A 26074-nucleotide genomic window follows, 5' to 3' on the forward strand; every position below is an offset into this window, starting at 1 on the left:
TCCCAGCCTCCTCCAACTGTGATCTCTCCTCCAAATGCCCTTTCTCATCATCAGTGGTTGCTCCACGAGTTAATGATGGCAGAGCTTTGTTTCCTGAGGCTGAGTAAGGAATCAAGGCGTCTACCTTGAGTATATAAGCTATAATTGGTCTCACCATAATGACATGAAATGTGTTATTTTTATATGGTGTTACCAGCTAAAAGCCATGTTCTCTTCTGCCATCATCAACTGAATAGTAGGCCTGCCTTGCAGCACATTACACTTGTATGTGTTTCTTGCATTTCCGCCTCATCCAATCTGGGATCCTTTATAAAGACCCTGTTAAGGGGGAACTGATTGCTCTAGGTTAAACTTTTTCAGCTTTGTTCTTAATCCCATTTCTGCCCCCATGAAATTAATTTGTCATTTTCCTCCATTCTTCCTGTTTATTCTCATTCCCTGTGATTTTCTAGTAGCACCAGAATGACCGTGGACATGAAAGGTGAAAAGCTTTTTTTTTTTTTTTTTCCTATCCCCCGTTCCCCTCGCCGTATTGGGGGATTTAGAATAGTTGGCTCGTGGTAGAGGTTAAAAATTGACTGTTAAGAAAATGAAGACCTCATCTTTTTCTGAAGCACTGCCCATAATCCTCGCTAGGGACTTAATTTTGACGAGGTCAAACAGAATGGTTCGTATCAGTGTATCTATTTGTGGGAATGATGTGAGTGTTCATTCTGCCTTTCCTCTTCCATCCTGCCAGCTGTTTTGGCTCCATTTAACACAGTTTTATTACAGCATCTTTATATTCAGGCTGATTCAAAGTCGACTTCTTCTATTGCCTTGTCTTGTTTTCATAGCCATTTAGTGCTTTCTTGAATGCAATATGGGCTGTGTGCAGAAGACACAACACTCATGCTAAATGGCAACAGTGATGATTACAGTTTATGCTCCCGTGTTGGTATTGCTTTGGTGTATTCATTGTAGACCTGCTTCCAATGGTTTCATTACTGATTTCTGTTTGAGTTGTGTCAGTGTCAATTCTCTGCACTCAGGTACCGTGTGAGTGTGAGAGACATTAGCCTTCAAGTTCTCATTCAAGTTATTTTAGGAATTCATCCAACCCTTAGTTCTACACACATCAGTGCATACAGACATATAAGAAAAATACCTAACAACACAAGAATTATATAAACCCTATTTTATGTAATACAAGAGAAGTCAAAAGGTACATAAAATTGTAATTATACATCACAGTGAGAGAAGTGAGTCCTTTTTGCATTCCATAATAAATGTAAGATGCCAATTTCCATACCAATGCTGTGTTACATACAGATCATTATATACATTAAATATGAGGGAGAAGCTGTCTAAATATTTCTTACTCAAATTTTTATTTGAACATTCATACAAGAAGAATTGCTGTTGTTAAGAATTAGCTCACAATATTTATTGTCCCTGTCCATCAGCAGTGTATTATTTCATCTTCCTGTTTCAACAGCTAAATAATGACCTGAGTATCTAAACACAAGTAATGATTTATAATATAATATTTACTGCCTGTTTCCTGCATACAGTGATGACATAATGTTCTGGTAACAGATTTGTATTGGGATATATATATATCAGTTTATTGTTTTTCAATATTGACGTATACCATGCATCATGCTTATTTTTTCAGTCATTTCTGGTCACCACATTCCGTATTTACCAGCAAAACCAACACACTCAATAGTAATTCGGATCAGTGACTGCAGAATGTAATCACAACACTACTTTGCTGCAGTGATGTCAGTTGTATTTGGCCTACTTGTACTACTTGGTGAGATGTAAGCAAAAGGCAGTTACCACATCTATCTCTATCCACTTTCCCATCCTTAACATGTTTTTCACAAAGCAATTGTCTCCATGTATTTGTCACAGTTCATTTCTGATGGAGGATATGTGGGCTTCTGATGAGGACTGAAGTTTGTAGCACAGAAGAGCGTGCCTGAATCTGCATGTGTAGTATGGTAGTGAAGTCTCAAGGTCACAGCCTCTGGAAGAGGCAACTTCCATAGCAGGCACAGCTAATAAAATCACACCTTTCCTCTGTTCTCTTTCACCATCTACCTCTGCGTATCTGTTTGTTGAGGCCCATGCCTGGAAATGATGTTTCACTTTTGATTACTGCTTAATCAGTTATGCAAACAGATATCACAGGATGTGTGAATGTATGTGCCATTCCAGTCATCTACAATAAATTCAGCTTTATATTGCTTTCTCCAGGTATGCAAAGGTGACTGTTTTGGTTTTTCTGTGAATGGCAGTGACAGCTCATTCATTGTCATTTTTTATGTGCACCATAAAGTGCAACGCTACCAATGCACATACTATCGATGCACAGTGACTGTCCAATTCTCACCTTGCCTCTATACAGAACAGTTACAGTTTTCTAAAACATTACTAAAAATGTAAGAGAATAGTAGTGAACTGTCAACTTCATGGAAGAAATCTCAAATGGCTGTGATTGGAGATCACTTGAATAAAGTTGCATTGCTGAGGCAATAGAAATCATAGCTCTGTCTAATAGATCTAAGATCATTTACACACACACACAAGGAACTCACCGGAATGGGATAAATTGGTAGTGTGGACATAGGAAAGCCATTTGTTACTGAGTCTAATCAGAATAAAAGTTTTCAATTTGCTACTGAGCATAAAGACTGGATTTTGGAGGAATTAAAAAAGGTCATTTGGTCCCATTTGGCACCATAAACACCTCTCTCTCTCTCTCTCTCTCTCTCTCTCTCTCTCTCTCTCACAGACTCACACACAGAGGGGCTTTTTTGGATGCCTCCAGTCTGAGCTTGCATTACATAGAACTATTTTTGAAGGCATTAAGGCACAGTGAGAATCAAATTGGTACAGCCATCAATCCTTTTCCTCAAAATAGACAACCCATTGTTGACACATCCTCTGTGAAAAACAAGGCTTTTTTCCTCTTTCCCATCTGCCATTAAGGGTATAAAAGCCTGCAACCTCTAGCTGCCTCACTCCAGGTGAGTGCAACATCACAGAAGCTTTGAAAAGGCAGTGGAGGTATGGGTTAAAGTGCAGGTGTGGAGAGGCTGTCAACTCCTAGTCTGCAGTTTAAAAGAAATACAAAGGGCTAATAGGAAAGGCTGCTCTCTGAAGAACACTGAGCTCCCAAGGTAATTGATAACATAGGTGAAATAATGCATAGAAACAGACATCACACTTCAGGTAGGTTCATTCTTAGAGTGAATGGAAAAAATCATTAGAAACACTAGAGGATGCATCATTAGAAATAAAATGGCAAAAGCTTAATATTTGCAAATGATACAGTTTAAGAACAACATAACTAAAAACAAAGTAATTTCATCAGAAAACACTTGTTCCTTAAATGACCATTCATATTAGTAAGGAATATATCCATATACAGTTCCCAGACCATCTCTGTGGCAATACTGTGACCTGTGAACCTGTGTCTGGGCCAACAGCTAAATAGCATGCTCCTGTATATTGGCATATTCCTCCACTACTTGGAAAATATAGACACATGTAGTCCATTGTTTCCCTATCACCAGCTATCCCTGTGATACAGAATAGTCCCGTAAAGAAGGGAAGTCCTGAGGCTGTATTCAGAAGAATTTTGAGTGCAAAAAGTCGCTCCTGTTGATGAACTTTTAAGAAATTCTTAGAATTGTGGGCATTTTTCAACAATTTCTAACCATAGATGCTAGTAAAGATAAAAGTCACAAAGCATCTTAACATTTAAAAGAGCTCCTTGTGTTTAACAATGTTAGGAGTATCGGGAGGCAGAATTTTTAAGAGGCTTAGGAGTTTCTTAAGCAGAAGAGAAAATGCTGAAATGAGGAGGAAGGACATTTTCTTCCAGTTTTAAATAGATTAAGTGTGTGTGTGTGTGTGTGATTAGGACAAAATATATAGAAGTAGGCCTGTTTGTCATGGACAGTTTTTCAAAATAAAGCCTAATAATATACAGGATCATGCACTTTCCGTTGTGTCTGTGGAGTTTTTTTTTTTCGCTGTTTTTTTGTTGTTTTTTTGTTTTGTTTTGTAACAAGGGGGTCAGCCCCACCCCCTCACTGAGGTATGAATTTTTGTCTTGTCCTTATTCAGATTTGCTCAAAGATTAGTCCTTAATCACCCTTAAGGTTAAGATTCCTAGCTAAAGTTTTTAAGCTAAGTTAGGAGCTCTATAAGAGAATTCTTGGTATCTATATCAAGTTAACAAAATAGTTAGTTGTGTTTTTAAATAAAGAAAATGTTTATTTAAAGAGATTATAAAATAAATTTACCTCATTTATACAAATAAAAAATACACTAAAGCATCTGTTCAACTAGTTATTGGAAAGTGAAATCAAAAACTTACAGGCCTACATCTCAAGACACTCCACATGTGTTGTAATGGCCAATAGTCAAATGGAGATCAAAATTCCAAGAGCTGTGTCTTCCACTGATTATTCATGCAATATCTCAGTTCACTGATGGTGCATTGATCTCACAAGCTGTGTGAAGCCCAAGTAAACCATGTTGAAGAGGGGATGAGTAGGGTGTAACATTCAATTAGAAGGTAGAGGTCAGTCACATGGAGAAAGGGTCTGGAGTCATGACCAGATGCAGTTCCTGATGCAATCAAAGGTGCACCACTGCTCTGCGTGACAATGAGCCCAAACTCTAGACCTGCAGCAGAGGCTGCTACAATTACTGTGAGTGGAAACCAGAAGTACACTACCCCTCTATTTCCAAAGTTTCTTTGCTGTTTTTAGCTCTCAGCCATAAATCCAGTCTTAAAATTTAAAAGGAATGCATCCTTTGTGTGACCTTCTGATATATGCATATTTTGCATCATCTATAATAATATGGGTCATAATTTTGCAGGCTTTCCCATCATTTCTATTAGTAATAACCTTATTACTACTACTGGATTGAAAATAAATAAATAAATAAACACAAAAATCAACCCAGAGACAACATAAAATACAATATGGTCGTCTAACTGTGCCTTCACTTATTTGGTCCTCAGAAACCTGTCCTCAGAAATTTAGGAAGCTCTGTAAATCAGTTTATTACTGCTTGTGATATGTGGTAAAAAAAAAAGAAAAAAAAAGGGCAAGATAAACCAATTCAGGGAATTCAAGGATCTAAACCAGGAAAAAAAAGAACCCAGCAAGAAGTCTAAAATAAACTTAAACTGTAAAAATCATAGATGAAACAAAATGGAATAAAATACACCAAACTCTAAACATATAAATTGTATGATTTTTTTTTTCTCTTTAGTTTAAAAATTAATCCACACATGGATCATTCTTTTCTGTATATGTTAGGGTTTTAAAATTTAAATTAACAGGAAAACTAGACTGGACAATAATTAAAGCAGAAAAACAGATAAAGCCATTTTCTTGGACCTCTATTCTACTTCTCAAATGGCATGTGATTACTATAGAATACTTTCCTGTATGTGTTGAAAGCAGGTTATGGCTGGCACTCAGGGTTTTAAATATAGTCAAGTCTTTAGGCGACCATCTCTATGGAGGAAGCACAGAGCTGACTGGAAACAGCATGGATATGTACTGAGCCTGAGGGCCACCCTGCTCCATAAACATACATCATCTGCTTAATCCAACCCAGATAAATGAGCTCCAAATTAGCTGGTAGGATGCTTTTAAGATTCTGCGAGCGAGTGTTTGTGTGTGTGTGTGTGTGTACTTAGTGGTTAGGGGTGTGTGTGTGTGTGTGTGTGTGTGTGTGTGTGTGTGTGTACTTAGTGGTTAGGGGTTAGTGGATAGGGGTTTATGGCAAAAGAGAAGAAATATGCACTGGTGTGTTGGGTGTAAAGGTAATGTGCAAATAAACTGCCTATAACATGGGCTATGTTTTCACAAACAAATGCATGCACATACATGCACGTTTAATGGAGACATTACATTGACTTAACATTATTTCCTGGAGACTTACCACAAAGCCATAACCATAACAACCACTACTTGCCTAACCCTAACGTTTACTCTGGCCTTAAATCAAATCATCACCCTAAAATTCACTGATTTAAATGGTGGAGACCAGTATCTGGGCCACATGAGCAAAGCAAGTGCCCACAATGTGAGTAATACCAAGGGGCATGCAGAGACACACAAATTTATTAGCAATGAAATTACTTTTGGCCATAGACACTACTGAACAAGGCTGTTGAACAAGGTTCTCTTTGTTAATAATAGTTATGAAGAGATAATCCATTTGTGCAGGCCCTAGTCACCTTTCACAATAAATGATGTGTCAAAGTTTCTTTTAGATCCCTTGTGCAAAGACATCACTAATTGAAATTTGTCAGAGACAAGATAAATTATATATATGTCCCAATATTTTACTCCTACAGGTATTATGTATAAGTGAAGCCTGTTAGATAACCTTTCCAAATTTTGGTGCAGAAATGTGACCAAATGGTACAAATGTAATTAGCACCTGGCTGAGAGGTCATCACAGTGTGAGCTACCTAACACAGGCTAGCTGATCCATTCATATTCTGACTGCAGAAAAAGTACTAGTCTTTGAACTTTGGACACTGTTTTCCTTCCTTTCTAATATGTTCTAATGCCTACATTAATTCTGAAAACATCAAAATGGTAAAATAACACATATGGAATTATGTATAGCAGAATATATGTTATATGGCATAGGAATGCAGACATAAATGATAGGAACTCAACTCTACATGAGGAGATACACATCTCAGTTCACACAGACTTGACAGATCAAACGGTATAGAGATATCAGATAAGCAAAAGACAAACAGAGAATAAATGGCAAGAACTTACACTCATTAAGCAGAGGAACTAGGACAGTATATAGCAAAGAAGGCAAGGAAAGAACATAGACAAAATATAGCGGAAATGAGACTGTAAAAACTCTACAGTTGATTTATTTGTGCTTTGAGCTCTTTCACTGTTTTTGTCCTTGGTCTCAGACCACAGAAACCCCCTAAGGACAAGCTAAATAGCAAGGCCCAGAAACCCACTGCAATCTAAACTTTGGCATTATCTTTCCAGCAATAAAGAGTCCATGAAATTGATTTAATGCTACACAAGCTTTTCCTGGGTGGCAAGAGTCCCAGAGAGTGCCAGCAAGGCACTGGCCTGATTCATTAACCTCTGCTAATCCTGCTTTGTTTAAGTCACTTGCCAGGCCTCGCTTCATATTGCTGAGGCCTCTAGGTGATAGATGGAGAGAATATGATCAAACACATTTGAATCTAAAGATTCTTTGGGTTATTTATCTCGTGGCATAATTCATCCAAGAAAATTACATTGAATTCCAATTTACAAACAATCAAAAATGCATATGTAACTAATGGCCACAAAATACACTGCTACCTTGTACAGCCAAAAATACAAACAAAAGTAGTTACATGTTCACATACTGTAAAAAAAATATTTATTTTCTATATTGTTAAACCATTCCATAGACTGATGGAGAACTTGTAGTGCAAATGTTATAATAGGGTCACTGAGGGCTGGAGCCAATCCCAGCTGACATTGGGTGAGAGGCAGAGTACACTCTGGACAAATCTATCACAGAGCTGACACATAAGCACTTTTATACAGAGATTGTGGCAGAGGTTGTGTGGATGCCTGTTTAAGGCAGCTTTTTTTGTTTAACACTTAACTCAAAAAACAAGTGGATATAAATCAATTTGCTTCATTATCCTTCTTTATGTAACTACAGGCATATTGCATTATTAAAAAGAAGTTGTTGCTATTTGATAATTGTCTTGTGTATATTATTACAGTAAGTAAACAAACATTTTCCATTTTGTATGTATTTTGTATAATGACATTACTCCTTCCTCTTTGCTTTGGAAGTTGTGCTTTGAGTGGTGAAGACTCATCCTCTGTTGTAATGCTATATTTAGCTGGAGCCCTTTCACAAAATTGTCCCCTCACACCAATAGTAGTAACGTCAAAGTAGTGTAAGCCAGCTGATGGTTGCTGTGGTGTGACATTTAACAGCAACGCTAGCGTAAATTTTTGTTTCGCTTTGATCTTTCAAAATCTCTCTGAATTTTTGCCGTTGCATGAAAAGTCTTATTCACTACTAAAATTTACTTTTAAAAACAGTGGTTGATGGTACTTGATGACTTGCCAAGTGTTTGACAAATCAATGCAAGCATACATTACTTGTAGCTTCTATTGTACTGAAAAGAACCTACTCCGAAGTAGGACCTAAAAAATTCCCCTTAAACAGCGTTCTAAGGCCTATTATAGTTCTCAGTTTCTGTGGTTCCTACACAAAAACGGGAATTTCCTCCAGAGGTTCTAAGAACTATGAAAAAGTTCCTCTGCTCCGAAAGCACCTCATGTTATGTTATTAGTACTCATGCCTTGCACTCCCCCTGCAATAGCTCTGCAACACCCAGGGGTCATGCCCCCAACTCTGGGAACCACTGACAGAACCTAAGAGCAGCAGTGAGCCTCCCCAAGACCTGCAGGGAGCAGGAATAATGTCCACATGGTAACAGGCTTTGACTGCTCTCTGGCTCTGGTATATGATCGACTCTTTTGAGCACTGCAGCTCCCAGGTGGTCTCCGCTGTAAGAGCTACAAGTAGGGGAAGTGTCAAATGCAGTGATCTGTACAAGAGCAAGTATCACAGTCAGCCAAGTCAAGTCGAGTATGTACTGTAATATTTTGGAGTCTGAGAAGCATGAACGTACAGCTACAAGCCCCATGGGGAAAACTTGATTCACTCACTCTCCACCTGTACTACTGAAAGCTAAACTTTTTCACTCACTCACCGACCTCCGTTTGTGACACTTTAATTTGTACGTCTGACTGTTAGTTAGAAAATATATAAAAACTGAGCACACCGAAGCCTTTGTGTCGGACTTTAGAGTGTGAGCATATGGCTCTTTTATGGAGGCTGCATATATCAGTGTATACTCTGTCCATCTCAGACTTGCACACTCTCCCAGAAATGCCAGGAAATTAATATTTATTCTTTTATTTTGGGCACAGTACAAGATATAAAGATAAAGATTGTCTGGTCAGGATAAACCCACCACCACAACCCGACATATGCCTAACAAAGAAACACAGTCATCGCATCACAAATCCATTAACCCAAATACATTAAGCTGCTATTGGTGCCAGTCCTAATTCCTGTTCATAATATTAACCAATATAACATAATCCCATGGTTATTGTAGACAGAATCAATCAGAAGTTGGAATCGGATTTGCCAAGTATATTGGACACACAAGGAATATGACTTGTATGTACAGTGTCTCTCAGTGTGCTTGTCACAACAGTCCCCACAATATGTACAAACAATTAATTAAAAGTGGGGAAAATAAAATACAAATACATATAGGAATAGAATTAGGAGCAGGTCAAGGGAGTAGAAGAGCTTCTGAGTGAATGTTGTATATTTACAATATTTACATTTTTTATGCAGTAGTTACAATATTTACAGTTGTTATTCACACTTATTGCACTGGGGGTTGTTCACAGTGTTCAGTTGTCACACAACATGGATTGAGTGGTAAGTGTTCATAGAGTGATGGCACGGGGAAAGGATCTGTCTTTGTGTTGGGTTGTTTTGACGTACAGTGTTCTGTAGCAGCAGGCAGCACGTTGGCTTAGTAGTTGGCACTGTTGCCTCACAGCAAGAAGGACAGAGACCTTTCTGTGAGGAGTTTGTATGTTCTCCCTGTGCTTGTGTGGGTTTACTCCGGGTACTCCGGTTTCCTCCCACAGTCCAAAAACATGCATGTTAGGTCGATTGGTGCCTCTCAATTGCCCATAGGAGTGAGTGTGAGTGTGTGAAGTTGTTCATGACCTGTCCAGGGTGTACCCCTGCATACAGTGGGTACGGAAAGTATTCAGACCCCTTTAAATCTTTCACTCTTTGTGTCATTGCAGCCATTTGCCAAAATCAAAAAAGTTCATTTTATTTCTCAATGTACACTCAGCACCCCTTCTTGACAGAAAAAAACAGAAATGTAGAAATTTTTGCAAATTTATTAAAAAAGAAAAACTGAAATATCACATGGTCATAAGTATTCAGACCCTTTGCAGTGACACTCATATTTAACTCACATGCTGTCCATTTCTTCTGATCCTCCTTGAGATGGTTCTGCTCCTTCACTGGAGTCCAGCTGTGTTTAATTAAACTGATTGGACTTGATTAGGAAAGGCACACACCTGTCTATATAAGACCTTACAGCTCACAGTGCATGTCAGAGCAAATGAGAATCATGAGGTCGAAGGAACTGCCTAAGGAGCTCAGAGACAAGGCACAGATCTGGCCAAGGTTACAAAAGAATTTCTGCAGCACTCAAGGTTCCTAAGAGCCCAGTGGCCTCCATAATCCTCAAATGGAAAAAGTTTGGGACGACCAGAACTCTTCCTAGACCTGGCCGTCCAGCCAAACTGAGCAATCGTGGGAGAAGAGCCTTGGTGAGAGAGGTAAAGAAGAACCCAAAGATCACTGTGGCTGAGCTCCAGAGATGCAGTAGGGAGATGGGAGAAAGTTCCACAAAGTCAACTATCACTGCAGCCCTCCACAAGTCGGGGCTGTATGGCAGAGTGGCCTGACGGAAGCCTCTCCTCAGTGCAAGACACATGAAAGCCTGCATAGAGTTTGCCAAAAAACACATGAAGGACTCCCAGACTATGAGAAATAAGATTCTCTGGTCTGATGAGACCAAGATTGAACTTTTTGGCATTAATTCTAAGCGGTATGTGTGGAGAAAACCAGGCACTGCTCATCACCTGCCCAATACAATCCCTACATTGAAACATGGTGGTGGGAGCATCATGTTGTGGGGGTGTTTTTCAGCTGCAGGGACAGGACGACTGGTTGCAATTGAAGGAAAGATGAATGCGGCCAAGTACAGAGATATCCTGGAAGAAAACCTCTTCCAGAGTGCTCAGGACCTCAGACTGGGCCGAAGGTTCACCTTTCAACAGGACAATGACCCTAAGCACACAGCTAAAATAACAAAGGAGTGGCTTCGGAACAACTCTGTGACCGTTCTTGACTGGCCCAGCCGGAGCCCTGACCTAAACCCAATTGAGCATCTCTGGAGAGACCTGAAAATGGCTGTCCACCAACGTTCACCATCCAACCTGACAGAACTGGAGAGGATCTGCAAGGAAGAATGGCAGAGGATCCCCAAATCCAGGTGTGAAAAACTTGTTGCCTCATTCCCAAGAAGACTCATGGCTGTACTAGCTCAAAAGGGTGCTTCTACTCAATACTGAGCACAGGGTCTGAATACTTATGACCATGTGATATTTCAGTTTTTCTTTTTTAATAAATTTGCAAAAATGTCTACATTTTACGTTTTTTTCTGTCAAGATGGGGTGCTGAGTGTACATTAATGAGAAATAAAATGAACTTTTTTGATTTTGGCAAATGGCTGCAATGACATAAAGAGTGAAAAATTTAAAGGGGTCTGAATACTTTCCGTACCCACTGTATATTGTTCTGTGTTATTTTTGAGCTTCTGGATGAGTTGTCATTGTGCTCTTGGGGTAATTTTGCTAGTTGTTCCAAGTTTTTTCCATTTTGGAATAATAGTGGTTCCCAAAGCCTTAGAGGTGGTTTTGTAACCCTTTCAGGACTGATACATGTCAATAACTTTGTTTCTCATCTATTCTTGAATTTTTTGAGATGACATGATGTGTTGTTTTTTGAGATCATTTAGCATGCTTCGCTTTGTCAGACAGGTTCTATTTAAGTAATTTCTTGTAAGACTGCAACAAACAACAATTTTGATAATCAGTTAATCTGTGAATTATGTTTTCAATTAATCAATCATATTTTTACAAAAGAATATAGAGAAGTCTGTTTTCAATCTCTTATTATCAAAACAAACTTTAACGAGTTTGCAAACATGAAATAAAAATTAAACCATGGTTATGGTGTAAGCCAGTGGCAAGCAGACCATCAGGAGCATAAGGGCATTTTGCATGGCCTGCGGGTGTTAATATAGCAGCAGGATAAGGTGACAGACTCTTGAAATCCTCACATCAAACGCAACTTTCACTCTCACCGCAGTGCCAAAAAAGAGTCATAGTGTCACTTAGTGACACACATTGTGCATAGCAACGGTCCACCTGCTTGTTCGCCAATATCGTTCGCATTTGGAGTGGCCTGGACCTGAGGTCAATGACCGAGTTTGTGGTCATGTCATCTGACCTTCAACCATATGTCTTGGACACTCGGGTGAAGAGAGCTGCTGAGCTGTCAACTGATCACCACCTGGTGGTGAGTTGGATCTACTGGTGGAAGAGTAAGCTGGACAGATTCGGCAGACCTAAACATATTGTGAGGGTCTCTTGGGAACCTTTGACCAAACCCACTGTCAGAGGGGTGTTCAACTCGAGAGAACTTCAACCAGATCCCAAGGGAGGTTGAAGACATTGAGTCTGAATGGACCATGTTCTCCACCTCCATTGTCAACATGGCTGCTTGGAGCTGTGGTTGTAAGATCTCTGGAGCCTGTTGTGTGGGAATCCCCCGGACCCGGTGGTGGACACCAGAAGTAAGGGATGCTGTCAAGCTGAAGGAGTCCTATTGAGCCTTCTGGGACTCCTGAGGCAGCTGATGGCCACTGGCAAGCAAAGCGTACTGCGGCCCTGGCAGTTGCAGAGCTAAAAACTTGGGTCTAGGAGGAGTTCGATGAGGCCATGGAGGACTATTGGTTGGCCTTGAAGAAATTCTGGCAAACCATTCTGTGCCTAAGGAGGGGAAGGAGTGCTCTGCTGTTGCTCTTGACTGGGGACATTGTCAGACGGTGGAAGGAATATTTTGTGGATCTCCTCAATCCCACTGATGTCCCTGTCATTGAATCAGAGGCTGAGAACTTGGAGGCTGATCCGTCGATCATCCGGGCTGAAGTCACTGAGGTAGTTCGGAAGCTCCTCGGTGGCAAGGTGCCAGGGGTGTATGAGATCTGGCCTGAATATCTTAAATTTCTGGATGTTTTTGGGCTGTCTTGGCTGACACCCCTCTGCAACATTGTGTGGCAGTCAGGAACAGTACCTCTGGACTGGTAGATTGGTGGTCCCTCTTTTTAAGAAGGAGGACCGGAGGCTGTGTTCAAAGCATAAGGGGATCACACTCCTCAGCCTCCCTGGGAAAGTCTATGCCACGGTATTGGAGAGGAAAATTCATCCGATAGTTGAACCTCAGATCCAGGAGGAACAATGCGGTTGTCGTCTTGGTCGTGGAGCGCTGGACCAACTCTATACCATCTCCAGGGTGCTCGAGGGTTCATGGGAGTTTGCCCAACCAGTTCACATGTGCTTACTTTTTCACATAGGGCCATGGAGGTAACTACTTTTTCATAGCACTGGAAATATTTATTGATAATAAAATTGTGATTATTGGGCTTTCACTTGCAATACTGTGGCAATGGTACTTTTACTTGAGTAAAAGCTTGTAATACTTCTACCACTGGTTCAAACAAAACACCGTACTGAGCCAAATGTGGAGACCATCTCTAGATGTATAATCAACATTGTACAGTGACTTGCTGTATTTTTTCAGTTGTCTGAAAGTTCATGCACTACTGAAAATGGCTAAACTTGAAAAGTGATCTAGTATACATTACCTAAATTACATAAGTTATCTGTATATTATTTTTGTGTTTTGGGAAATGTTTACATCATAAAAAATGTGTTTATTAAACACAAAGATCCTCTTTAGGACAGACCCTTTCCCAGACCAAGAATGCAAATTACCTCCCTGAATGAGTAAACTCCACTCCATAGAGCCCAAAGGCCAAATACTACTGAATGGTTTCCTAATCTTGTTTTTTGTGTTTTTTATTGACTGTTCTCATGAAAGTGTTTGTAGCAGCTGAATCATGTTGGTCTTGATGCTTGACTTACTGTAACTGTACAGTAGGTGCTGTAAAGTTGTGCCAGCATGTTGTTATTTCTATATCATTCTTCACTGTGTGAAATTACTCCATACTGTATATTGTTTGTGCCTGCAGGTTATTAGAACCAGCAGTAAGTTAGGGATCAATCAACCTTGACTTTAATAATTATGACTCAAGCAAATGAGGAAGTAAGAGAGAGAGACAAATCCATGTTTGGAGGAGGATTGTGGTAGATGGGTGGGTCAGAGAAGACACGACATTCCCACAGGACACTGTTAAACATGTTTTTCTCTAGGACCACTTCAAAACCTTAACTTTCTGTTCATTATTGTAACCATCATGATGAAGGAGATTTTAACCCAAACCAATATTTCTTTCTAATCCTAACCAGGTACTATGCTTAAACATAATGAAACTGTGATGATTCCTTAATTGCAATAGTGTTTGTAGGACAGTTTATGTGATGTTGACTGTCTGATGTTTGCTGGATTGACAAATGTTGACATTAATATTGGCAGAGTTCTTTTCATTCCACCTAGATTCCAGATTATTTCAGGATATGCTCTTATGGGCCATACTACAGGGTAGGGACAAACCATCTGTATGAGTCCTTGAAGGATCTGTTTTAATATTAAGTGAAGCTGAAACAGCTCAACAGGCCCATCTCAGAAGTTGTCAAATTATAATCTTAACTAATATTTATTTTTGTAACTAATAGATATCTAATTTGTAACCAGTGTTAGAAGAATAAGATTTTGAAACAAATGTATTTATGAATATAAATGATGAATGTGTATAAGAAAACAATAAATTTAAAAATAAGTGCCCTCTCCTGTGTCGCTTTCTCAGGCTTTCCAGCTACAGCATATGGACCGGTGGCAGCAGCGGCAGTAGCAGCAGCTCGCGGCTCAGGTAGGGGGACCCGTGGAAGAGGCAGCGGCTACACGGCATACGGGCAGAACGCAGGGGCAGGTAAACGCTCTGTCTGTATTCTGTGTGGCCTGACGCTCTCTCCATGCAGTTTTTCACTTCTCTGGTCTGCATTGCTTTTCTACAACATAACATCCACACACACATACACACAAACATACACACATCTATATGTATATAGTCTTTATAAAGTGGAAGGAGAGGGTAAAATTTAGACTTCTCTCCTCTCACTTTGGAAAAAATAAAGATATAGTTATGATAGCTACCATAGGTTGTCTCAAGAGCTACTCTACCTGCCAGCTCTGTGGATGGATGGTTGGATTCTTATTATTATACTATTTGCATTTCCTTCTGTAGGTCTGCTTGCGCATATAACTTCTTTACAATGCATGTCCAGTTGGAGTCCAAATGAAATTATATTTTTGTCTACAAGAGCAGACATATCTCCTTGTTCTGTGTGTAATAAGTAACTGAAACTGGGACATTTGTATTTTATTTTATTTATTTTTCCTGTTGCACTTCATCTTTTCATTAATATAACAGCTGCTAGCTGAACAGCATGTAAATATACCTGAAAATACTAGGTATACTAGATAAGTGTCTAAATTTAGAGTAATTACTTCAGAAGCACCAGGTCTTATCTGGTGGACCAAACAAAATTTTATATGATTAATGTAGTCAATCATAAATTGTGGAACAAATTGTTAATCAGTGACCTTATTGTTTCAAAAAGAAAAGAAATAGAGCAGAACTGAATTTTGTGCAATTTACATGAAATTAAAAGTAAAATACTGATATGAGACAGACTTTTCAAGGCAATAGCAATTTGGATTTATTTAGAAGAAAGTTGTAGTGAGATTAGATTTTATCATTATGAATTAACCTGTGTATGGACATATAGAGATATCTGTGCTATGGACCAGAGGATTATTTTGTTGAGGTGAACAATTTTGAGTCAGTGTCACGGCCTGTGGCGATCTCAATCTAAAAGACAGGTCTGGTTCAGATGAAAGGATGGATCATGTCTACTTTGGGCCAGTTGGTGCTGATTCTGTCAGTGTTTCAAAGTGAGACGAGGTTCCTGTTTTGCCCTTCATCACCAGAGCCATCAGGAGCAGGACCCATAATTCTTTCACCAGCTTTTAGAGCAGGCAGATGATGCTGGTTTACTGGAGACCGTGTCAGCTGGTTGTAAAGATTCAGAGATATGGAGTTGATTCTGTTTAGATGCAAAAATTACTAGCTGTCAACATAGCACAAATAAGACTTTATTATAACTAAAATTTAGAAGTCACATGGCTAGACTTATAAAAGTTAAAAAAGAAGTTAAAGAAAAATAAAAGAATAAAAGTTAACATTGCATGCAGTAGTAAAGGAGCCAGACAGACAACACATTCTTCTTTCATGTGGTTACTGGGGTACCCAGAGCTGTTGGGTTTTGCCGCATCTGTTTTTAATACTGGTGGCATCCTTACTCTTCACTTCCTCTAATAACACATTTTTATGACTTATATTACAAACTACAGTGCAGATTATTTATTTTGTCTTTTGCTTTTCTGCCAGTGCCAAGGCCAACATGCCCATCCAGCTAGTTGAGAAAAAAGGAACCTTTACTTCACACCCCACACACAGAACTCTGTAAACCATGATCAGTTTATTTGAGTATAAAGAAAAATAAACCTAAACAAGTGAGTGACAGTTGTCACATAGTACATGACAAACTTTGACATTTTGCTGATCATTTTTTTGTCTTGCTGGGCCAAGTTGCTGACAGGTGATGCTGTGGAAGCTGCCACAGTAAAAAGTGCTCAACAGTCCCAGAAAAGAATGCAAGAATCTCATGCACATTTTCTGGTATTTGTCAGAGTTTAGTACTATGCTCAGCATTAGTTGCTGTCCTTCTGTGTACATGCCTGCTGGATGGTGCAATGATTGTATTTTGAAAGCCTCTGCCACAGAATGTGAATGTCATAAGAAATTCAGATGGTGGAAAGCCACCACTCTCCAGACTGATAGCAAGTTGTTGGCATGTGCATAGTGAAATCTGCCATTGTGGAACAGTAAATACATGGTTCCAGTGAGTCCATCCAGATATTTAAAGTAGCTAATTGCACAGAGGGAATGCTAACAGCTCTACTCACTTAACTTTGCTCAGCTGACTGTTGTGTGAATTTTATGATCCTCTTCTACCCCTATTGACCCTCAGTTTTCATTAAACATTCATTAGCTAATGTGAGAAATCCATGTTACTGTTGTTAGTGTATAATTAAAGCAACATGATGAGACATTAATTTTGCATGTTTAAATAGACTAAAGTCCACTGTGCTAAGCCCAGGAGCAACATTATCATAGTGTAAATAAAGTGCATGTTCCCCCTTTTTGATACCCTTCAGTTGGTAGAGCCTGAGACTGGGTTTAAGCCTCACACTGGGCACCATTTCTGGCCAAATGTTTTAGAACACCCCAATTTTAGAGAAATTGCATAGAAAGCCAAGTGAGTACAGTTTCCTACCCCATCAAAATGAACTTGGAAACTGGAGGAACCTAACAGGAAGAGGTCTGGAAGACCCAAAGCCACAATTCAGTTCAATTCAGTTTTATTTGTTTAGCGCCAAATCACAATACAAATCATAGTATTGCCATCAAGGCACTTTACAAAAACAAAAAACCCAACAAATCCCTTATGAGCAAGCACTTGGCGACAGTAGAGAGGAAAAATTCCCTTTAACGGAAGAAAAAACCTCCAGCAGAACCGGGCTCGACCGGTAGGGGTGAGTGGAGAGAGGAGGGAGAAAAGAACAGCAACAATAAACAACAAATAGAAACTGCAGGTTGGTGGAGCCAGTAACTGCACATCAGCGATATACAGCTCCAGGACTGGGGGCACCTGCTGCAGAAGGTACAGAGAGAGAGGGAGAGAGCACAAACTAGGGGAGAGAAAGAGCACAAAGTTAGTGAAATTCAGTGGTGGAATATACATGTGAGGGGGGGGGGAGAGGAAGAGAGGAGAAGGGAAGGGAGGGGAGGGGTAGGGGAGCTCAGTGCACCGATGGTCCTTGGGCAGTCTAGGCCTATAGCAGCATAACTAAGGGATGGTTCAGAGTTACCCGAAGCCAGCCCTAACTATACGCTTTGTCAAAACTAAAGGTTTTAAGTCTAGCCTTAAAAGTGTGTCTGCCTCTTGAACCCAGACTGGGAGCTGGTTCCACAGGAGAGGAGCTTGATAGCTAAAGGCTCTGCCTCCCATTCTGCTTTTGGAAACTCTGGGAACCACAGGAAGACCTGCACTCTGAGAGCGAAGCGGTCTGTTGGGATAATATTGTACTATGAGGTCTTTAAGGTATGATGGAGCTTGATCATGAAGGGATTTGTATGTGAGAAGAAGGATTTTAAATTCTATTCTGGATTTTACAGGGAGCCAATGAAGAGAAGCCCAATATAGGAGAAATATGATCTCTCTTGCTAGTTCCTGTCAGGACTCTGGCTGCAGCATTCTGGATTAACTGGAGGCTTTTTATGGAGATACTGGGACATCCAGATAGTAATGAGTTACAGTAATCTAGCCTTGAGGTAACAAATGCCAGGACTAGTTTTTCTGCTTCATTTTGAGACAGGATGTTCCTAATTTTGGCAATGTTGCGCAGGTGAAAGAAGGCAGTTCTAGAAATGTGTTTTATGTGTGAGTTAAAGGACATGTCCTGGTCAAAAATAACTCCAAGGTTTTTCACAGTAGTGCTGGAGACCAGGGCTATGCCATCTAAAGTAGCTATAATTTTAGAAAAGTTCTTTCTGAGGTTTTTAGGCCCAAATACAATCACTTCTGTTTTCTATGAATTTAAAAGTAGAAGATTACTGGTCATTCAGGTCTTTATGTCAGTTAGACACGCTTGAAGTTTGGTTAACTGGTTTGTGTTAACAGGTTTCATAGATAGATACAGCTGAGTGTCATCTGCATAGCAGTGGTAATTAAGAGTGCTTCCAAATAACATTGCCTAAAGGAAGCATGTACAGGGTGAACAGAATTGGTCCTAGCACAGAGCCTTGTGGAACTCCATAACTAACTTTTGTGCATGTGGAAGGTTCATCATGTCATGAGCTGCATTTAATGCTGTTCCTCTGATGCCAGTCACATGCTCCAATCTCTGTAATAAGATGTTGTGGTCAATAATGTCGAATGCAGCACTAAGGTCTAGGAGGACAAGTATAGAAACAAGTCCATTATCTGAGGCTAAGAGAAGATCGTTGGTGACTTTTAACAGTGCAGTTTCTGTACTATGATGTGCTCTAAATCCTGATTGAAAATTTTCAAATAGTTCATTCCTGTGTAAGTGGTCTGATAGCTGCTTAGCAATAGCTTTTTAAAGAATTTTAAAAATAAATGGTAGGTTGGATATTGGTCTATAATTAACCCAAGACTCCTGGATCAAGACTAGGCTTTTTGAGTAGGGGTTTGATACAACAGCACAATCTCCAGGCATAAATCTCATCAAGCTGGTTTGGGAGAAACTGGACATAGAGGGAAAAGTAAAGCAACCTACAAGTGCAAAGCGTTTGTGGAATCTTCTGTGTTGGGAAGAACTTTCTGACTAAAGTATGTTTAGCTTTCATACAGTTGTGATCATAAATTTAAATATGCTGCTGGGCATAATTTGAGAAATACTGGCCATTTTTTGACGAATATAGCCAAACATGCAGAATGTGCATCTGCCTTTTTAAAATCACAATCTAACAAATGAATCTTAATTGTACTAACTGAGCTGTGTTGCTCTAATATAAAACTATGTCCGTTTCCTTTTTTTCATTAAATACAAATATGTATTGTTGGTATTGTTGGTACTCCTGTTAGAGTGCTGCGAACCTTATATGATGAACAGACACTTAAAACTGCTTACAGGATACTTGTAGACACTTCCCACGCACTGTCTAAAAATTCTGACTGGCTTCCCTCGGGACGCAGACTTCATTGTCCTGGATGCAGGACTCAAAGGAGGAAAGTGACCTTTGTAGCACTTTATATTGTATTTATTCTTATTTATTGTAGTTGAATTTTTACCATGCTTTGTTGCGTCTGTGTTAATGTATGCTGCTCTGCGTGAGTTTTAATTGCCCCCTGGGGACTAATAAAGTAATCTGATTGATTGATTGATTGGTTATTGTACTTTATGTTATAGTAGTATAGTACTGTTATTTGCTAATACATTAAAGGATCTATGGGTCGGTCAACATCATATCATTCCAAAATAATTACAATTATTCAATATATGAGTATTTTTAGGCATAGACAAGTTAAGACTGGAGGGGCCCAAAGAAGGTGCAGAAATATTGTGTGATTAATTTCAGACACCCAATTTACTCCTTGTGCCTTAAGGCTGATCCATATTCCGCGAGGTGGTGAGAACAAGAACAAAGTTAGTGTTTGCCAGGACATTTCATACTCCACAAGAAACTCAAGTGCAGAACTCTTGGGGAGTCCCTGCCACTGCAGCACACGTAACGGGTGCTAAGCATTGTGGAAATCTGACATAAACTACAATACAACACATAAGATATCGGATATTGCCATCTTTTATGACAGACTCTCTCCTCCGTACACAATGTTCGGGCTACCTCTTTCCATGAATTATTAGCCATTTGTGTGTCTTTATATGTCTTACAAAATGTGTTATGAAGATTTTCATACTTCCTCACTGCATCTGCCAGCCATTCCTCAAAACTTGCCAAAACCAGGGCTAGGAGAAAAAAATGATAGCATTCTTTTCTCGCAGCCCTAGGAGATAGAACAAATTTCTCTGTTCTCACATAGTATGTATAGGCCTATAGTCACTAACTCTGCTCTAAACAGGGAATACTGAGAGAAGACAACAGGCAGGCTATAGGAGGGGGGCTAGTTGCTGACACTCACTGTGACACCATCAACCTATTGGACACTGCTTGTTTTTGCAGCCCTGCAGTTCACTGTGCATTATATGAATCATGTTTGAAGAACCAGGCCTATGTCTGTTCAAGCAAACATTAAAATATGGTCCTACTGTGCAAAAGCTACCAAAATAGTTTTTCATTTGTTAGTTAACTTCATACAAAGTGCAGTAAAGGGAACCAATCCTAAATCTAACCAGTATATGCAGCACTCCTCTTTGCACTAAAAATAGTTCTCTTTGGTTCGAACTGCACAGTTTTCTTCTGGTACTTTGCAGCACCTTGGAGAGGCTACTGCAGTTCTTCTGTAGATTCAGGCTGTTCCAGTATTTCTGTCTCTTCATGTGATCACAGACTGACTCCACACTGCCCAGATCAGGGCTCTGTGGGGGGTATCTGCTGCAGGACTCCTGGTTCTTCTTGCCTCTAAAAATAGCCCTTCATAAAACCTAGTGGGTTCTTTATGGGCTTGTTGTCCTGAAAAATAAGCCTGGGATCACTCATGGTTTTGTATGAATATAAAATATCTGACGTACCCAAAACCTCTGCACAGTACTGTGTATAACAGCAACACGTTCATTTCTGTTAATATGACCGTAGCACCAGTGAAAGATGAGAGCAGTTTGTCAGTTTCTTTCTTTTCTTTTCTGGGATTTGGCAGGGGAGTATGTCTCACAAGTGCTTCTTCGGGTAAACACTTCTTAAATTATTTTGTTCATGCTGAGGTTAATAAGCGTCTATCTAGACTTTCCTGGAACAGATTACTTTTCACATAATTTCTTAGATGTCTCTTAGATGTTGTAAGTAGTGTGTGTATTTTGTGAATCTGTACATAAAAATGTAAAAAAAAAAACGACACATTTCATAAACATCTAAGGAGTGGCAAGTCAGTGCTAGACCTGCAAGATATAGGCTCTATTAGACATCTTCATGATGGCTTATCTGGGCACTAAATGAAGTGCCAGTCATTGTAGATTATTTATGAGCTGCCATATTAGGCTGACAAAAAAATTCTCTTTATGTTAATTAGTCTGTGATTCAGCTTGATGAAGGCCTGACAGAGAGGAACAACCATTATGGGCAGAAATAGAAAAGAAACCCATCCTATGAAAAATGATCACAGGAAATGAAACAAATTGCAGATTATTAAATCCCACTGGTGATTTTAAAGAATGTGCGATACATTAGATCGTGTTTTCAAGAGTAAGATAGGAGTGCAACACAAAAAGGCTTGATTTTAAAATGAGCAGGAGCTGTGTAGTTTCAGACACTGAGTAAATGTGCTCATGTGTGCATCTGGACCAGCTGGTATTTCTGACTCTGCAAGGTCAGTGTGCACCAGCAAGAAAACACACACACACATAAATGCACATACACTAGACTCTTGACAGTTTTGCTCCGTGCAACTCATTGTGGTGCAGTGTTATTTCTAAGGTTTGTTGTGGTACTGGCCCTCACTTCAGCCTCCCACCCATCCAAAGCACTTACATACAGACATCTTTTGCTTACATCAGCAAATGGCGTTTTTCCACTGACAGGGCAATTGTTAAGCATTTTCTCATTGACTATCAATGACCAAGACTCAGATAGAGGAGCTGTTTTGCTATTTTTATGCAGGGGAATAAATCCCCAGGGACAACTACAAAGTAAAAGGAAAAATATCACTTGTAGTCCATGTAAATTAACATTTAATGTTAATCATGGACAGCACTCTACATCAGAATCAGTACATGAAAGGACCGCTGTAATATGTAAAGGCAAGAACAAACTGGCATATTAAAAACATGAATAAAAAAAAGTTTAAGTCATGTATCTCATTGGTCAGACAAAATACTTTTGTCAGTTAGGAACTGCCTATTTTATTGATCTTAGCATGGGTCACTTCATAAATACTGTTAAACTGAATTCTCAAGGCCCTCAGTAATTTCTACACAATCCCTGGTCATGAATGGTCACATTGTACCATAAAATGTAGCCCACTCTAATGCATTTTCAACATGAAAGTCAAGTCAAGTTTTATTTATATAGCCCAGTTTCACAAGGGTCTTCCTGCCAGATATCTTGTCAAGTTAATCAGCTAAGAAAAGGTAAGAAGAGGCAAGGAGAAAAGGTAAAAATGTGTGTGCTTCACAGATTTCATTATTATATAGATTATGTCTGAGTAAGCCCACATATTTATATTTTTGTCCTTCTAAACTTTAGTTTGGGGCTTGTCAACTTGTATGAGCATCTTGTACAATTGTTTCACTCCAGTTTTAACTGCACCTTCTGTAAATTTTGGTTTACACAATTGTGCTGGCTGTGCTAGGTGTAGTCCACCTACCATTTCCTGGCTACAACTGTTTTCACACTCTCACCACTGCCATGACACTCATCGCTTCAGTTCTCTGTGCTGGGCTGTTCCATAACACGGGAAAACCAGAGGTTCTGATGTCATGAGTCTTGTTTGTCATTGCTTTGAAAAAGCCTTTCATAGCTGTGCTTGACAATAGCTATACATGAGGCAACATCAATGCTGGTCTGTCCTGGTGTGTTTCTGCTAGTAGCAATTGTGTTTTCCTTTCTTCATACACAGTTATTTACCTTACAGACCAGACAGTGGCTTGGGACCTCAGTGCAGGTCTTCATCTGTTTGTTGTTACAGATCTAATTAGAGAGCTGAAAGACAACAGAATGGGATGCCTGCCCTCTGTCTAATTGATGGGGGGATTAAAAATCTCTGTGACACCCACCAATTAGCCTACACATCAGAAAAGATTAAAGCTTTGAGTGAGAGTGTGAGTGTGTTGTTACCGTCCTGTAAAAGTACACATTCACAAATTGTTGTCATTTTTTTGGTATTCGTCTCTATGGTCATTCATATCAAAGTACATGTCAGAAATGATGTGGATTGTCACTGCTTTTGCTTTACTCTTTCAGGACCAGGGACGCCTCAAAAATCAAATGAATTTTGAATTTTACTTTCCACATGTTAACCCTACAGTTCTGCACATGAACAATAAAATCATCTCAAGGCTTTTTACATAGAAAACCGACAAATCCCTTATGAGGAAGCACTTGACAATAGTGGAGAGGAAAAACTCCCCTTAACAGAAGAAACCTCCAGCAGAACTATCTGAAAGGTTTTCAGAGGTGAACAACGCTGTGCTTTCATGCAGGAGACTTCCCTTAGCTCCCATTTTAAGATGCACTCTAAATTGAGATAGAAATTGCTTTTAATTTTCACTGTGAGATTCTGCACATAATAAATCTTTCAATAAAAAAAATTTAAGCTATAGTCAGAAAACTGACTTTTGTGCTGAAAGCAATTTACTGATGTATCAGCATACTAGCAGTTTGTACATGTATTCACGTCTGTTTATATGTCAACCAGTCAAAATGAACATATGAGCTGTGGCTCTAGAGTGTATAGCAACTTCATTACAGAGATGAGGCTGATGCGTAATCCAGCATTTATGTCTGTAGAAAAGGATTGTCATAGTAATATTGATAATGTATTGATCATTCATCAGTTTGTTTTGCCAAATAAGCACAATTTTAAGCAACGTAGGTTATCACAATAAGATCTTTTTATAGATTGACTACTAGAGCTTTGTTTTATCAACATTAACACAATAGCTTTCATTGTTTATTATGCATGGCTAAGGATTTACTTTGTGAAAAAGGTCAGGAAGTTTGTTTTTCTCTTCTGGGACTTTTCCTGCCTGTGTACTGGCATCTATTACCATGGGAATACATTATCCATCTTTGCATGGCACTAGATTTTCCCTCTTTTTGATAATGCAAGGATCAGATATTTTGGCAGAACAAAATATGTTGGGATTTTGTACATATATAGGCTAGTGTTAAATCGACACTAAACCATATCTGACTTTTTCTTTTCTTTTTCCTGTGTAAAAATAATTAAAGTTAAGAGATAAATACAGTTTAAAAATTGACCCCATCCTTACTGCCACAACAAATCAGAGGCTGGAATTGCAATTGTATGCTGTTATTTCTTGTAGGAGTGACAGAAAAAGTAGAAGATAAAATAATAATTTGGGAGAGTTGATTTAAAGTAGACAGTGCAGTGTTACACTGTTAAACCTCCAGTCTCCCCTCTCTGTGGTCAGCTCTATTGTGTTTTAATGAAGCCCAGTTGATAATATTTTTCCTGACAAAATTAAAGCCAACATATGGTTGTGACAGCAGCTGTGTGATATATCAGATTTGCAATTAGTGTTCACAAAGATGTTTTCATTCTAGCAAACTGTACATGGTGTTTAGTCTTTTAGTAACTTATGGTGTTGTGCCCCATCTTAATAGAGCTTTGACAAAATACATGAAACCTGGTGTAACAGATTATAATTTTTTCTCTGCAGCAGTGCCTGCATATTTATGTATCCACAAACAGGCTAATATGTTTTTGCGACACCTGGTGGCAGAAAAAGGGACTGCACATTGGATTTTTTTTAGCCTGGCGCAGGATTAAAACCACTGCATTCGTGACACAAAGCCATTGCCAGGGCACCACAAACATACCACAGTGAAAACTGCATGTTCTTGGAGGTTCCTAGAACTAAATACAAGCATTGGCATAATCAAGCCCTCTCATGGTTGTGGAATTCACTCCCTTTGCACAGTAGTTTAATCACGGACCCTGTTCTCTTCAAATTAAAGTTAAAATCTCCCTGATTCTCATTGGCTTTTTAATTCAATTTTACTTTGGTTATTGTCTAAAGGGTTAGATTATTATATATCTGTTATATATTTATATCTATTTTTTGCGCTTTTTCCTCATTCGTGGTGTGACAGTGCAGATAACCATAAAGAATATGGCAGGCCCACCACTCACTCTGAGTCAGAGCCTTGGGCAGTTCTGCATCTCTCTCCCATACAACGTGTCTCCATCAGTGTAAGTTTACACAGAATCTCCCTCTATTAGCCACAACCCAATGGCCTTTTCTCAAACCTAATCTTTCCTCTGTATGTCTTAGAGACCTCGACCTCTCCAGCAAAAAGCAACACAAAACACAACCCATGAGGGTTACCCCTATTGCTATGCTGTAGCCCCCTGCAATCCTGCTGCAGTCAATAATTCTTCTTACATGCACAATAAAATTTACAATAAGCTCTCTTCTGACAATACAGTTTGGCCTAAGATAGACACAGCTGATACCTCCAGCCAATGCCTGTATCTAACCACCTCAGCATAAAATTATTACATTACAAGGAAATTGTGTTCCTTGGAAGTATGCTGTTGAATTTTGTACCCTTTCATGGAACACAAGGGCCGGAGCCTCTGCTGGTGCTGAGGTATTGTGAGCAGGGTGTTCTGTGCGTCCAGTATGGGTG

At 39.4% G+C, this 26074-nt stretch overlaps 1 protein-coding gene across 10 annotated transcripts in view; it reads left to right on the top strand.

The window, feature by feature from the left end:
- Positions 1-26074, top strand: part of msi2b (musashi RNA-binding protein 2b) — a 220870-nt gene that overhangs the window by 172653 nt on the left and 22143 nt on the right. For 4 of the 10 annotated variants that reach the window (XM_026316669.1, XM_026316661.1, XM_026316713.1 and 1 more), the window contains exon 11: positions 14744-14866. The exons of 2 other annotated variants lie outside the window; for them this stretch is intronic. In XM_026316669.1, the coding sequence (XP_026172454.1) occupies positions 14744-14866 (123 nt within the window). The remainder of the gene's footprint in view (positions 1-14743; positions 14867-26074) is intronic. 4 more of the 10 variants (XM_026316686.1, XM_026316677.1, XM_026316733.1 and 1 more) reach the window with 1 other exon arrangement.

The sequence above is a fragment of the Mastacembelus armatus genome, chromosome 13, assembly GCF_900324485.2.
Source record: "Mastacembelus armatus chromosome 13, fMasArm1.2, whole genome shotgun sequence".
NCBI lineage: Eukaryota > Metazoa > Chordata > Actinopteri > Synbranchiformes > Mastacembelidae > Mastacembelus > Mastacembelus armatus.